General features: G+C 54.0%; 1 protein-coding gene across 3 annotated transcripts; it reads right to left on the bottom strand.

Moving 5' to 3' along the window:
* Positions 1–116: 116 nt before the first annotated feature.
* CLK3 (CDC like kinase 3) lies at positions 117–9,627 on the bottom strand. Of its 3 annotated transcripts, XM_027712149.2 has the most exons (13): positions 9,525–9,627; positions 9,090–9,238; positions 6,411–6,618; positions 4,290–4,383; positions 3,954–4,020; positions 2,874–2,990; positions 2,386–2,552; positions 2,140–2,234; positions 1,679–1,808; positions 1,408–1,490; positions 960–1,039; positions 732–822; positions 117–500 (listed from the first exon to the last, which is right to left on the bottom strand). In XM_027712149.2, exons 2-13 carry the CDS (start codon positions 9,236–9,238, stop codon positions 315–317), a joined length of 1,467 nt encoding a protein of 488 aa, XP_027567950.1. In that variant the 5' UTR covers positions 9,525–9,627; the 3' UTR covers positions 117–314. The 3 variants fall into 3 exon arrangements, with proteins under 3 accessions (XP_027567950.1, XP_027567951.1, XP_039235187.1); XM_027712150.2 differs by lacking the exon at positions 9,525–9,627 and having other exon boundaries at positions 9,090–9,354; XM_039379253.1 differs by lacking the exons at positions 4,290–4,383; positions 9,090–9,238; positions 9,525–9,627 and having other exon boundaries at positions 6,411–6,439.
* Between the last annotated feature and the right edge of the window lie 1,701 nt (positions 9,628–11,328).

The raw sequence follows: 11,328 nt of genomic DNA, 5'->3' as shown, positions 1-11,328 counted from the left end.
GGGCGAGTTCAGCCCACTCACCCTCAACGAGTCCAGTTAATTTTTCACCACCTCCCTCTCCTTTGGCAGAAAAGCCAAAGCTGGAAGCAATACAACTCTACATCTGCCTACAAGGGAAGTATCAAACAATAAGAAACACTTTATTTTAACTTTACAACATATAAATAGACAAATCTGTGCTTTCCGATGGAGCTTTCCTTCCCCCTCTGCTCCGCAGGGTCCCTGTGGCAGTGCCCCAGCCCCTCTGGACTCGGGGAGAAGAGGGGGGCTGAGCTGCAGAGGCCAGACTGATCCATGCCTACAGCTCCCGGCCGTCATCTGCTCAGGTCCCGGCTGGTGCCTCGCCCGCACAGCATCCTCTCCTCTGCAGAGAGGCCAGCAAAGAAGGGATGCAGGAGGGCTTCTGAGAACGTGATCCTCCGGGAAGGGTCAAATTCCAACATCCTCCTCATCAGGTCAAAGAGCTGGGCGTGCTCCAGCGAGTCGTGCAGCATGTATGTCTGAAAGGGAAGAGTGGGGGGTACAGAGAGGGACTCAACCCAAGGCCCTGAGGTATGGGCTGTCTCCCATTCCGAAATACAGCATCCCTCCACTTCCCTAGTACCCATCCTGCCTCAGCCAGACCAATATCACTGCAGATGCGAGTCTGGGGCTCCATAAAAACCAGTTACCAAGGGTAGTTCCCATTCCCAAGCCCTGGCCCCCGATCTGGGGAAGGGAGCAGCACCTACCCGCAGGGGCTTGCAGTTCTCTTGGACATATCTCCCATCGGACGTGTTCTCATCCCATACCAGGTTGCCATTGTGGAAGTATTTCTGCTTCCTGCAAAGGGAGGGCGATGGTCAGCGAGGCAGGGTATCTCCCCTGGTTACACCCATCCCAGGGAGGACAGAGAATTGTTGTCCCGAGTCCTGAACCACAACCAGGGGCCTGGGCTGAGGTCAGGAAGAGGTTCTTACCGAGTTTTGTGGACCATGTGAGATGGAAGGGGCCCGAGGATTTTTTCCATCATGACAAGATGCTCACGATTCTCATGGGTCTGCAAAGGAACAGAGCAATGGTGGGTTAACTCAGAGCTTGGAGAGCTGATGGCAAAAGGTCTGTCACCTATAGAAGTACAGAGGGAGGAAGAGACAAGCCTCCATCAGGAATGCTACAGGTCCTATCCACATCTTTCTCTTTTGATTTTCCCTTTCTTGAGGGAATAGAAATTACCTGAACCCAGAACCCAGGGTGATCTGAACCCTGTCCCTTCCAGCAAGGCTCAAGTCCTCAAACCATCAGTTTTCCTGGGCTCACTTTCACACTCAGCTTCTGATTTTTAGTGCCTGATCTGCATTTCTCTCCCCTTCACTTAAGTCTGAACCCTTTTGGACATAAGGGATTCTTATGGAACAAGAAGCCTACCTGGAAGAGCGTGAAGCCACGGTAATACTCAAACAGAATGCAGCCAGTGCTCCAGACGTCACATGGCTGTGCCCAGCCCAGCTCTGCAAAGAAAATCAAATTAACTGTGTGCTCTCAACAAACCCCACCAGGTTTCTACCAGTTCCTTGTTGGAGCCACAGAGATTACACCAGGACAGAAGTTATCTATCCCAGAACTGGAGGGCTCCTCATCCCAGGACAACTGTTCCACTCTGCCCCCCTGAGACTCCCCAAAACCCAGCAGTTCTCACCCAGAATCACTTCTGGGGGACGGTAGTGCCGGGTAGCCACGATGGTAGTGTGGTGCTCGTGATCAAAGGTGGCACTCCCGAAGTCTGCCACGCGGATGCTCGTGTTCCGGATGGATTTCTCCTCACAGCTCTGCAAGTAAAACAGAAGTCAGGATCAGGCTTTGAGAGGGACCCCCTGCCCCCATAACTGCACCACTCATCAGAGGGATTGTAACTGTGAAGCTCTGAGCTCTCTACAGCCCAGATCAGCGTAAGGAGAACCACTGAGCACTGCACTCCAGGGACTGGAGCCACTGAGGCAGCCTTAAGGCTTTCAAAAGACATGGGAGAAAGAAGAGGCCTGACTTCCCGTTTGTTCCCACTAGAAAGGCTTTTAAGGCCTGTATGAAGCAGGGAAGATCAAATTTCTGTAGGGATGGAAAGGCAGGCTATTCCTGATTGTTCCTTTGGACATAACTCACCTTATTCTCATTGTACAGAGTGTCAAAATCCGAGTTGACAAACAAGATGTTTTCTGGCTTGAGGTCAGTGTGAGTCAGCTGGTTGTCATGTAGAACTGCACAGGGGGAAGAGGGCAGAGAGAAAAATGTCTGTAAGAACCAGAGAGAAGCACCCACACAGATCTGTCCATTCAAGTACCAAGCCAGCTCCTCCTTAGATCCCTCCTAGCCCATTTTGGGGAGCAAGGCTGGCCCTGGGTGACTTACATCTTAGGGCATGGCAGAGCTGGTAGGCCATGTGCCGGATCTGAGGGAGAGGGTAGGGCTGGAAGTTGTTCTCCTTCAGGAACTCAAATGTGTTCTTGCCCAGAAGCTCAAAGGCAATGCACATGTGGCCGTGGAAGTTGAACCAGTCTGACATCAGGACACACAAGCTGTGCAGGGAGAGAGAGACATGGATTAACCATCCTTCAGGGATCCACAGAACAGTCCCTGTTCCTGCCCAGTTCAGAAGTGGTTGATGAGCAAAGCTCCAAGCCAGCTGACTCAGGAGCATAGCAATCCAGAAAGTCACCTCCCTGCTTTGCTAAGCCACCTTTAGACACAGCTCCCCAATTCCAATGGGACAAAGCAACAGAGGGATGAGACCAGTTTCCCCCTCACCACAGGAGACACATCCTGAGCCCCATGTTCCTTTGGATATCTTGTGTGCAAGGATGTGGTTCTGACTAACCAGGAGTCTTGTAGGAACTTACAATTTATTCTCCTTGTCCTTCTCTTTGATTTTTTTCAGGACGTTGATTTCGAGCCTGGCTGCTTCTCGGTATTTTCCAACGTTTTTTATGATTTTCAGTGCCACCTGCGATTTGCCTCTGTAAGGGAAGAAACAGAAGGATGGAATCAGAGGAAAAACCTGTGTCCACACATCCTCAGCCCACAGGGAGAGGGCACATCCCAGTTGCTCCAGCCACGGTTTCATGTGTCACTTGTCCTAACAAAGCTCTGCCAAAGGTGCTGCTTTGGCAATAGTTAATTTGAAGCGAAAGGTTATTGCTGGGCAACACTCCAGAGAGATATTCCTGACACAGCAATCCCCAACGTCACTGCGATTCCAGCAGCCACCTCCCCTCTCCAACTGTGCCAGAGATTCCTGTGGAGGCAGGAAAGCCAGCTGTGGCTCCTACGGCAAGCTGACTCCATGGCTCAGAGCCAGACACAAGGTCAGAAAGAGACAAGCGTCAAATGTAATCACAGAGGAGGTTAAAAAGTATAATAGAGAAGTGCCCTGGCAGATGAAAAGGTCGCTGGGCCCACCTCTCAGCTGGAGCTCACTGCGGCAGAACAGCCTTCAACAGCTGCAGCCCGGGGGGGTTAGGCTAAATATCAGGTAAAGGTCCTTCCCCCAGAGAGTGGCTGGGCACTGAACAGGCTCCCCAGAGCAGTGGTCACGGTCCCAAGCCTGACGGACCTCAAGGAGCGCTTGGACAATGCTCTCAGGGACAGGGTGGGATTGTTGGGGTGTCTGTGCAGGGCCAGGAGTTGGACTTTGATGATCCGTGTGGGTCCCTTCCAACTCAGGATATTCTAGGATGCTATTCTATGAACCTGTGCCACTGAACAAACCTGCCCTGCTTCCCTTAAGACATGAGCCTGCAAATTCAGGGGGCTGAGGTGTGAGCCCTTCCACTTGCTCTAAGAAACAATTCCTCCTGTAGCAACACGTGGCAGGTGACAAGTTTGATGCCATGGAGCCCAGGTGAAACTGCCATGCTCGTGACCAGCTGGGCTTGATTCACAAGGGGCAGATGAGTTACCAGGGAGGGAAAGATGCCCACCTGGCATGGTCCACACACTCCACCACTTTGCCAAAAGTGCCTTCACCAAGGCTGCCGACAATTTCATCTAGGAGAGAAAACAGGAGCGGATGTGAACCTCGGGGGCTTGGAGAGAGCTGAGCTCCTGCAATTTCACAGCAGTAAAACCTCAAAGCAAACAAAAAAAAAAACGTCTCTCACTGCTACACTCTTTAAACTCAAGTGTCTATGATCTGCCTCAGGCAAGTTACTGGTCAGTAAATAAAACGCTAGAGACCCCTCCAGTACAATACGAGAGATCTGGTCTAACACGGGGATAAAAGTAGAGAGGTAAAGTTTTACGAAAGGTGGCTGTACATCGCTCTTGAAGCCAATCGCCGATCCTGCACACCAGGTGACCTTCCTTGTCATCTTCCACGCTCCTGCTGCGCTTACTGCTCTGTTGGCTTCTCTGTACACACCGCCCCCCGAGACGGCATTTTGTGTGGTCATTCAAAGGTGGAGAGACGACGGTGCGTCGGTGGTTGGATTTTCCAGATCCCAGCATTTCATAAGGCACACAGCATATATAACGATAGGGATATTGCAAGGGACACGTCAAGACACAAACTAACTTCAAAACAGAAAAGTCATCAACAGCTACAGGTATGTAAAGAAAACTCTCTTGTTAGCTACGGCCTCTGGTGCCGCTGCCACCTCTCGGGCAGGGAAACGCCCCCCTCTTCCGGAAAGGGAAGCAGCAGCTGGGAAGCTCCAGTGTGAAGGTGGCTTTGCGTGGCACCACCATTCCCCACAGAGGAGCAGCTCCCTCCGCAGCACTGCAGGATGCTGCCAGAGGCACAAGGAGAAGGAGGGCTGTGCCAGAAGAATGTCATTTCTCCGCTGGCAAGCATGACGAGCGCTCAGTTTGGACAGGCTGTCCAGTAGAAGCCAGAGTAGCAGTTATCCTTCTGTGTATCCTGCTCTTTGTACCTTGGTTAATCCATCTCCAGCTCCTCAGAGCCATGTCCTGCCCTGGCTATGAACCAGCCCTTCCCATCCTGACAGAACCAACGACCACATCGATCCTAAATCCATGTGCCCAACTGGCTGCGCACAGACCTGGTGGGGCACATCTGCCTTGGGGTGCCATTTTAAAAATGGGAGAACTTTAAGAACAGGACAGGTAAATTCATTCCCAGGGAACACTTCAGGCAAGGTCCAAGGTCATATTCACCCCCTGCTACTGCAAGCTTCTACTGGAAAACCAGCCGAACATTCCTGCAAGGACCCAGGGTCCGTGAAACGAGCTGCCCTAATTCCTCATCTTGTTCTAGTCAGCCTTAAAAATAGTTACAATCTCTACAGCCAAAGAAATGAATGGAAACTTTGACGTTTCCATGCCTGAGCTTCCAGTGGGCTTCTCTTCTGTGCCCCTCGCTGCCCCAGCTGGTCCAAAGTAATGAGCTAAGATCAAAACTCCCCCAAAAAAATCAGCTGAAATGGAGAAGGTAGAGAGGACAGTTGGGAGAGCTCTGGGGCTTCAGAGGACTGTGCTTTTGCCAGCCCAAACCTGCAAAGCATCACCACTGTAAGCACCCTGCACACTGCAGCGTTTCCATCACAGCCCTGGCTCTCTCTAAAACTAAAATTAAAAAGTCAACTGGAAAGAAATAAAAAGGATGAGTTCAGGAGTTCCCAGCCATGCAGATTATCCAACTGCTGGGATCAGACTTGGTCATTTAGTTGTGATAACATTTAAAGTGAGAGGTGGGAGCATTCCTTACAGGAGGGGAGCAGTGAAACACTTGGTCTCACACCACTTACAGGGCATTCCTGCGACCAGCCTCCCTACCCAGCTCCAAATACTCCCTGGTAATCCTTGGAAGGAATGCTACGTTTCAGGGTTAAGTTTGCAAAGAAGCTGAAATCCCAGTGGAAACAGCAGAAGGGGGGCACGTGTACCCTCAGAAGGCAGGAGCCTCCGAGCACTGACAGGGGTCAGTAACAACTCCGGAGACCTGGGCTGATGGATCCCACCCAGAAGGGGATCCTGGCACAAAGCCAAACCGAGGAATGCTGCATACCAAACCCCCCCCCTGTGAGAAGCAGTGGCCGTAGGCAGAAGCGAAGCCCTGGCCACGGATAAAGCCGAGCAACACGGATCGCTGGGAGCAGGGCTGGCCTGCAGCCAAGGCTCGCCCTCGTCAGCCCGTCACATGGGTGCCATTGGAAGCTCTCCCTGATCCCTTCCCTGGCCGCAAAGAACACGGCTTAGCTCCCTCACGTATTAAGGCTACAGGGGCTGGACTAGTAAAAATCAATAGCTACGAGTGCTTCCCGCTTAACACGACACAGATCTGGGACTTTACGTTCCACGGAATGAAAACAAACACAGAAACGGGATTCGAGTTACTCACCCAGAGTGTTCGGAGCTGAAAGGAGGCAAGAACAGTTAAAACCCTGACCATTCCTGAGCTCGTTCTGGATGCTACTCACCGAGGAGGTACTGCTACAAGACCTGCTCCTGCGTTTCCGGCAGTGGTGCTGGTATCTCTTGGGACGGTGCTGACCTCTGCCCCTGGATCGCCGCCAGTTCCGCGGGCGCGTCGAGTAATAGTCGTCCCCGAACGACGGGCTCCGCTCTTCGAACCTGTAGGCATCGCTGTCCCGCCGGCACCTCCTGTGGTAAGGCATCCTCTCATGGCTGCAGCACAAACAACAACGCTGTTATCAGCGTGGAAAAGCACGGAAGGCCCAGTCCTCTTGGAGCTAAGTCGCAGAGTCACAGAGCATCCTGAGTTGGAAGGGAGCCACGAGGGTCATCGAGTCCAACTCCTGGCCCTGCACAGGACACCCCAAGAGTCCCACCACGACCCTGAGAGCGTTGTCCAAATGCTCTTCGAGGTCTGTCAGGCTTGGGGCTGTGACCACTGCCCTGGAGAGCCTGTTCCAGTGCCCATCCACCCTCTGGAGGAAGAGCCTTTGCCTCCTATCCAAGCTCACTCCCCCAACACAGCTCCCTGCTGCTCCTTCAGATCCTCTCACTCGGTCACCAGAGAGAAGATGTCCTCCTGCTCCCACTCCCTGTGGCAGGAACTTCAAACCCTCTGCTGTGCCTCAAATACTGACCCTTGTGGAGGTATGTGAGAGAAAACAGTGTGACATTCCCACATTTCAAGGAGCTGGGGGAAAACCACCATCAGAGAGCTCTATCTGAGCTGCCTACCTTGTTGTGGACTCCCACCCTTCAAAGTGTTCAAGGCCAGGTTAGATGGAACTTGGAGCAACCTGAACTAGTGGAAGGTGTCCCTGCCCATGGCAGGGGGTGGAACTGGATGAGCTTTAAGGTCCCTCCAACCCAAACCATTCTGGGATTCTATCATTACACCTCACCTAAGCCACCTCTGCCACCACACACAAGTGTTTGTCATCATTCCTCCTCCCTCAGGAAGGTCTCTCATTAGTTCTTAAATAAATGAGGACTAAACCCAGCAGTAGGGCTCTAGTTGTCACCCCAGGGGGGGCTGGAGGTCCCAAAACACCGAGTCCTTGGTGAGCACAAACACCAGCTCCACAGATCATTGGAAAGAGCCAGAAGGAAAATCTGCTCTCCATAGCACAGCCAAGCACCTGCCCTGCTAACAACAAACTCCCAGCGTGTAAGGAAAACTTTTGGACGAGCTCATCTCTGCATCAGGAAGGACCTGAAGTTGTCAGACAAAGCTCACCTTTGACATCACACACGAGGTTTTGGGTACCATGTGGGCACACCAACGATGAGGGCAGCCCTTCCTGCTTCTTCCCCCCAGAGCACAACTGCCTTCTCCACCCCAGCTGGTCTAACAAACCAGACCTCACTGCGAATCTTGCTTCACACCTCATTGAGAAAGAGGCTGTGTTTTAGGTAGAAGATGTTGTAATTCTGAAATCAAAGTAGTGCACTGGCTTCCCAAAATAATCCTGGGCATGTGCCAGGCCAGATCAATGCTGTCACCCAGCAGTGGCCTCGCTAACCAAGACCTTCAGCCCGGAAACAGGAATTTTTGCTATTTGCACCTCTCTGCCTTGTCAACAATCAGCTCCCCTCACTGACAGCTTAACAGGACACAGGTTTGAGTGTGGGGGTTCATCTCAGCATGGTTCCAGAGTAAAATTTCAGACTCTGCCAAGGCAGCAGTGGCTCTCGCTCATTGCTAAACCACCCAAAACACAAACCATGTGGCTCTGCTGCAACATCGATCTATTCACCGATTCATCACTGGTGAAACTTCACTGTGCACTTTGGACAAACACAGGAAACAGAATAACAATCTGACAGACTCAGAATCAGAGGAGACCTGAGAGGCTGGGTCTGAAACTAAGGGATAAGGTTGTTTTCACCCAACAAAAGCCTATTTCCATCCAAATCTGTCCCAAATTACCCATCGGATGAAAAAATGGAAAAGTCCATTGCGTGCGCCAGCTGTGTTTCACAATCTGCTTCCCTCAAGTAAACAAAAGCCAGGCTGAGGAGAGGAATTAATGTGGGGAACATTTAAAGATGAGCTCAGCTCCAGCCTGGCTGCACCTGCCCAGTCCAACCAGTGGAACCACAGCAGCCCCAGGACCAACAGCCTACTCTGGTCGCATGCTGCAACATGGCTCCTGCCTCTCTTCCAGAACCCTCCTCTTATCAGAGGCCTTATCCCGCTTCCAGCACCTAATTGTCCCTGTGGAAACGCTGAACAAAGACAGGATCAAAGGTAAAATCCAGAACCAAAGCAGGAGAGGTCAGTTAGTGGTCGGATCCTTTAGCTGGGATCCTTTCTGAGGTGAGGGAGGAGCGTTGTTACTTTAAATTGTTGTTTACTTTAAATCTGATCTTAATCCTGTCGGAAGGAAGTGGGTTGCTGGGAGAAAGGCTTTAAGGCCTCCACAGCGTGGAAACGTGATTCCAGGGCACGCTGTTCCCTTGCTAATACTAAAGCCATATCTTTGGGAAGAACTTTAGCGTAGCAGGGAAGACGCGCGTGCACACGCATGCACCCACACGCACACAAGTAAAGCCTTCACTTCCATTCCCTGGGATTTACAGGTTTAAAGCCGACCTGTAGTCAGGAGATGAATGCCAGCTCGGCAACACCAGCGGGATCAGGACGAGGGTTTACCGGATAACCCGCCCCGAAGAGCTCCTACCTCCTGGATCGCGACCGCCGGGAGAGATCCCTGCGGGGAGGGTACCGCAGCCTGCCCTCGTATTCCCTGCTCCGGGACCGCCTCCGCTTCCACCTGTGTCCCAGGTCGCTCTCCTGCTCCGGGGACCGGAACCTCCTGCAGTGATGCATCTGCGAGGACGAGGGGATTCCAGGTGTTAAACCCCTCACCCACGGGTGCGGCATGAGGCGGGCTCGGCCCGGGGGACACCCGGCCCTGGCAGAGCCCGCCCGAGGCTCGGCGGTGCCGGAGGGCGCTGTGCAGCCGAGGGTCCCGCAGGGAGCGGGGGTTACGGGGCCGTTACCCGGCTGGGCCCGCCCGGGACGGCCCATTCCCCGCCCGCCTCCCCTCGTGTCCCTGCCGTGTCCCTGCCGTGTCCCCCGGCCCCGCTCCCCCCGCCTGTCCCCGCGGTCTCACCGCCAAACCCCGGCCGCGCTCGGCGGGTGCGGCCCGGCCCGGCCCGGCCCAGTTCCTGCAGCCCCGCAGCGCCGCCGCTTCCGCTTCCCGGACCGGGGTTAAACCCGCCCCGGAGGGACGGGACGGGGCGGGACCGGCCTTGAACCCGCCCCGGAGGGACGGGAGGGAGCGGGACAGGCCTTGAACTCGCCCCGGAGGGACGGGACGAGGGTTAAACCGGGACTGGAAGCGGTGGGAGGAGGGCGACTCTTCGCAACGCTCTGGCCCCTCATGCCTCACTATGGCCTTCCTCACTGCAGCCATCCTCACCCTCAACACGGCTTCCTTCCCGTGGTCTTCCTCCCTGTAGTCTGACTCACCGTGGTCTTCCCCATTGTGGTTTACCCCACTGTGGCCATCCTCATCCTCCCCATGGCCTTCCTCTCCATGGCCATCCTCACTACAGCTTCTGTCACCATGGCCTTCCCCACTACAGCTTCTGTCACCATGGCCTTCCCCATTGCAGCCATCCTCACCCTCACCATGGCTTTCCTTGCCATGACCTTCCTCACCGTGGCCATCCTCACTGTCAGCACGGCTTCATCCCTGTGGTCTGACTCCCTATGGTCATCAGGGCCAATATCACCTTCACCATGGCCTTCCTCTCCATGGCCATCCTCATCTTCCACACAGACTTCTTCCCCAGGGTCTTTGTCCTCATAGTCTGCCTCACCACAGCCTTCCTCACCATAGCCTACCTTCACCACGGCCATCCTCTTCCTCAGCATGGTCTTCTTCCCTGTGATCTGCCTCACCATGACCTTCCTCATCATGGCTTATCTCACTGCAGGCCTTCCTCACCACTGGGCCTTCCTCACCATAATGATCCCCACAGTGACAACCCTCACCATGGCCTTCCTTGCCATGGTGACCCTCCTCATGGTCTTCATCACAGTGGCCTGTGCGCTGCATCCCCCAGTGGCCTCTGCAGACAAACTCCTTCCACCAGACGGGCTGGGAGCTGGGATTGTCCCATGGGTCACAGCCTGGGGGTGAAGACCTGGTGGAAGAGTTTCTGTGTCCAATTAGCCCACTTGGAGAGGGGCCTCAGTCCTGATAATTCACTAATTAGCACCAGGCAGGGATTTGCTCTCTCCCACCCCTCAAGGTGACCTCCCTTCTCACCCAGGCCACCGCTCCAGAGGACATGGTGGACCATGGACACTGCTGGCCCATGGGTAGGACAGAATTCCAATGACTCCACACATGCAATCATCCCTGACCCCTTTATTTGTTTATCAACCACTTGTTTGGGTCAGCAATTAATTAAAAATGCCAGTGGACATCTTTCTCACCAGGTGATATCAGCACGTCCTCGTGGCTCCTCTCTCAGGTGTGTCCGAGCTCAGGGGGCTGAATGGGAAGGGTGGGCTAGTGATGGTGGCTTGGAAGGGGCAGTAGATGCAACCACTGTGGTGGCCATGGGGCTGCTCTCCCAGCTGGGTGATCTTCCCACCCATCTCCTGCAACGGCCAAGGTTCTGTGTGTAGTCACCGAGGTGGTGATGGTGGACAGAACAGAGAAAGGCTCCTCTTCTCTCCCCAGTGTTGAAGCCACCTCAGACAGGCTCAGTCTCCTCCAGAGCCGTTCAGGAAGGGGTTGTGCCGACCACCACTGATCTCCAGTCCTGGAGTTGGAGCCCAGACTTATCCCACAAGGATGTGCGGGTGAGACCTCACCTCTCCATGGCTCGGAGATCCCGTTTGGCTCACTCCTGTGGGCACCTGAGTCCTGGGCAAGCCCTGTCTGTGGACTGTGGGCAGGA

This window comes from Pipra filicauda, unplaced genomic scaffold (genome assembly GCF_003945595.2).
Source record: "Pipra filicauda isolate LSUMZ 115617 unplaced genomic scaffold, ASM394559v2 scaffold161_size1661140_pilon, whole genome shotgun sequence".
NCBI classification, from domain to species: domain Eukaryota; kingdom Metazoa; phylum Chordata; class Aves; order Passeriformes; family Pipridae; genus Pipra; species Pipra filicauda.
This window is presented reverse-complemented; position numbering and strand designations above follow the sequence as displayed.

What these genes read in the sequence shown, in the direction of transcription:
- CLK3 (XM_027712150.2), bottom strand. Translation starts at nt 9,292, where the DNA reads ATGCCGCACCCGTGGGTGAGGGGTTTAACACCTGGAATCCCCTCGTCC. An exon ending in AAGGACAAGGAGAATAAATT is followed by an intron (nt 2,553 to 2,873) that starts GTAAGTTCCTAC and finishes CTCCCTGCACAG; the next exon opens with CTTGTGTGTCCTGATGTCAG. An exon ending in AGAACTGCAAGCCCCTGCGG is followed by an intron (nt 501 to 731) that starts GTAGGTGCTGCT and finishes CTTCCCTTTCAG; the next exon opens with ACATACATGCTGCACGACTC.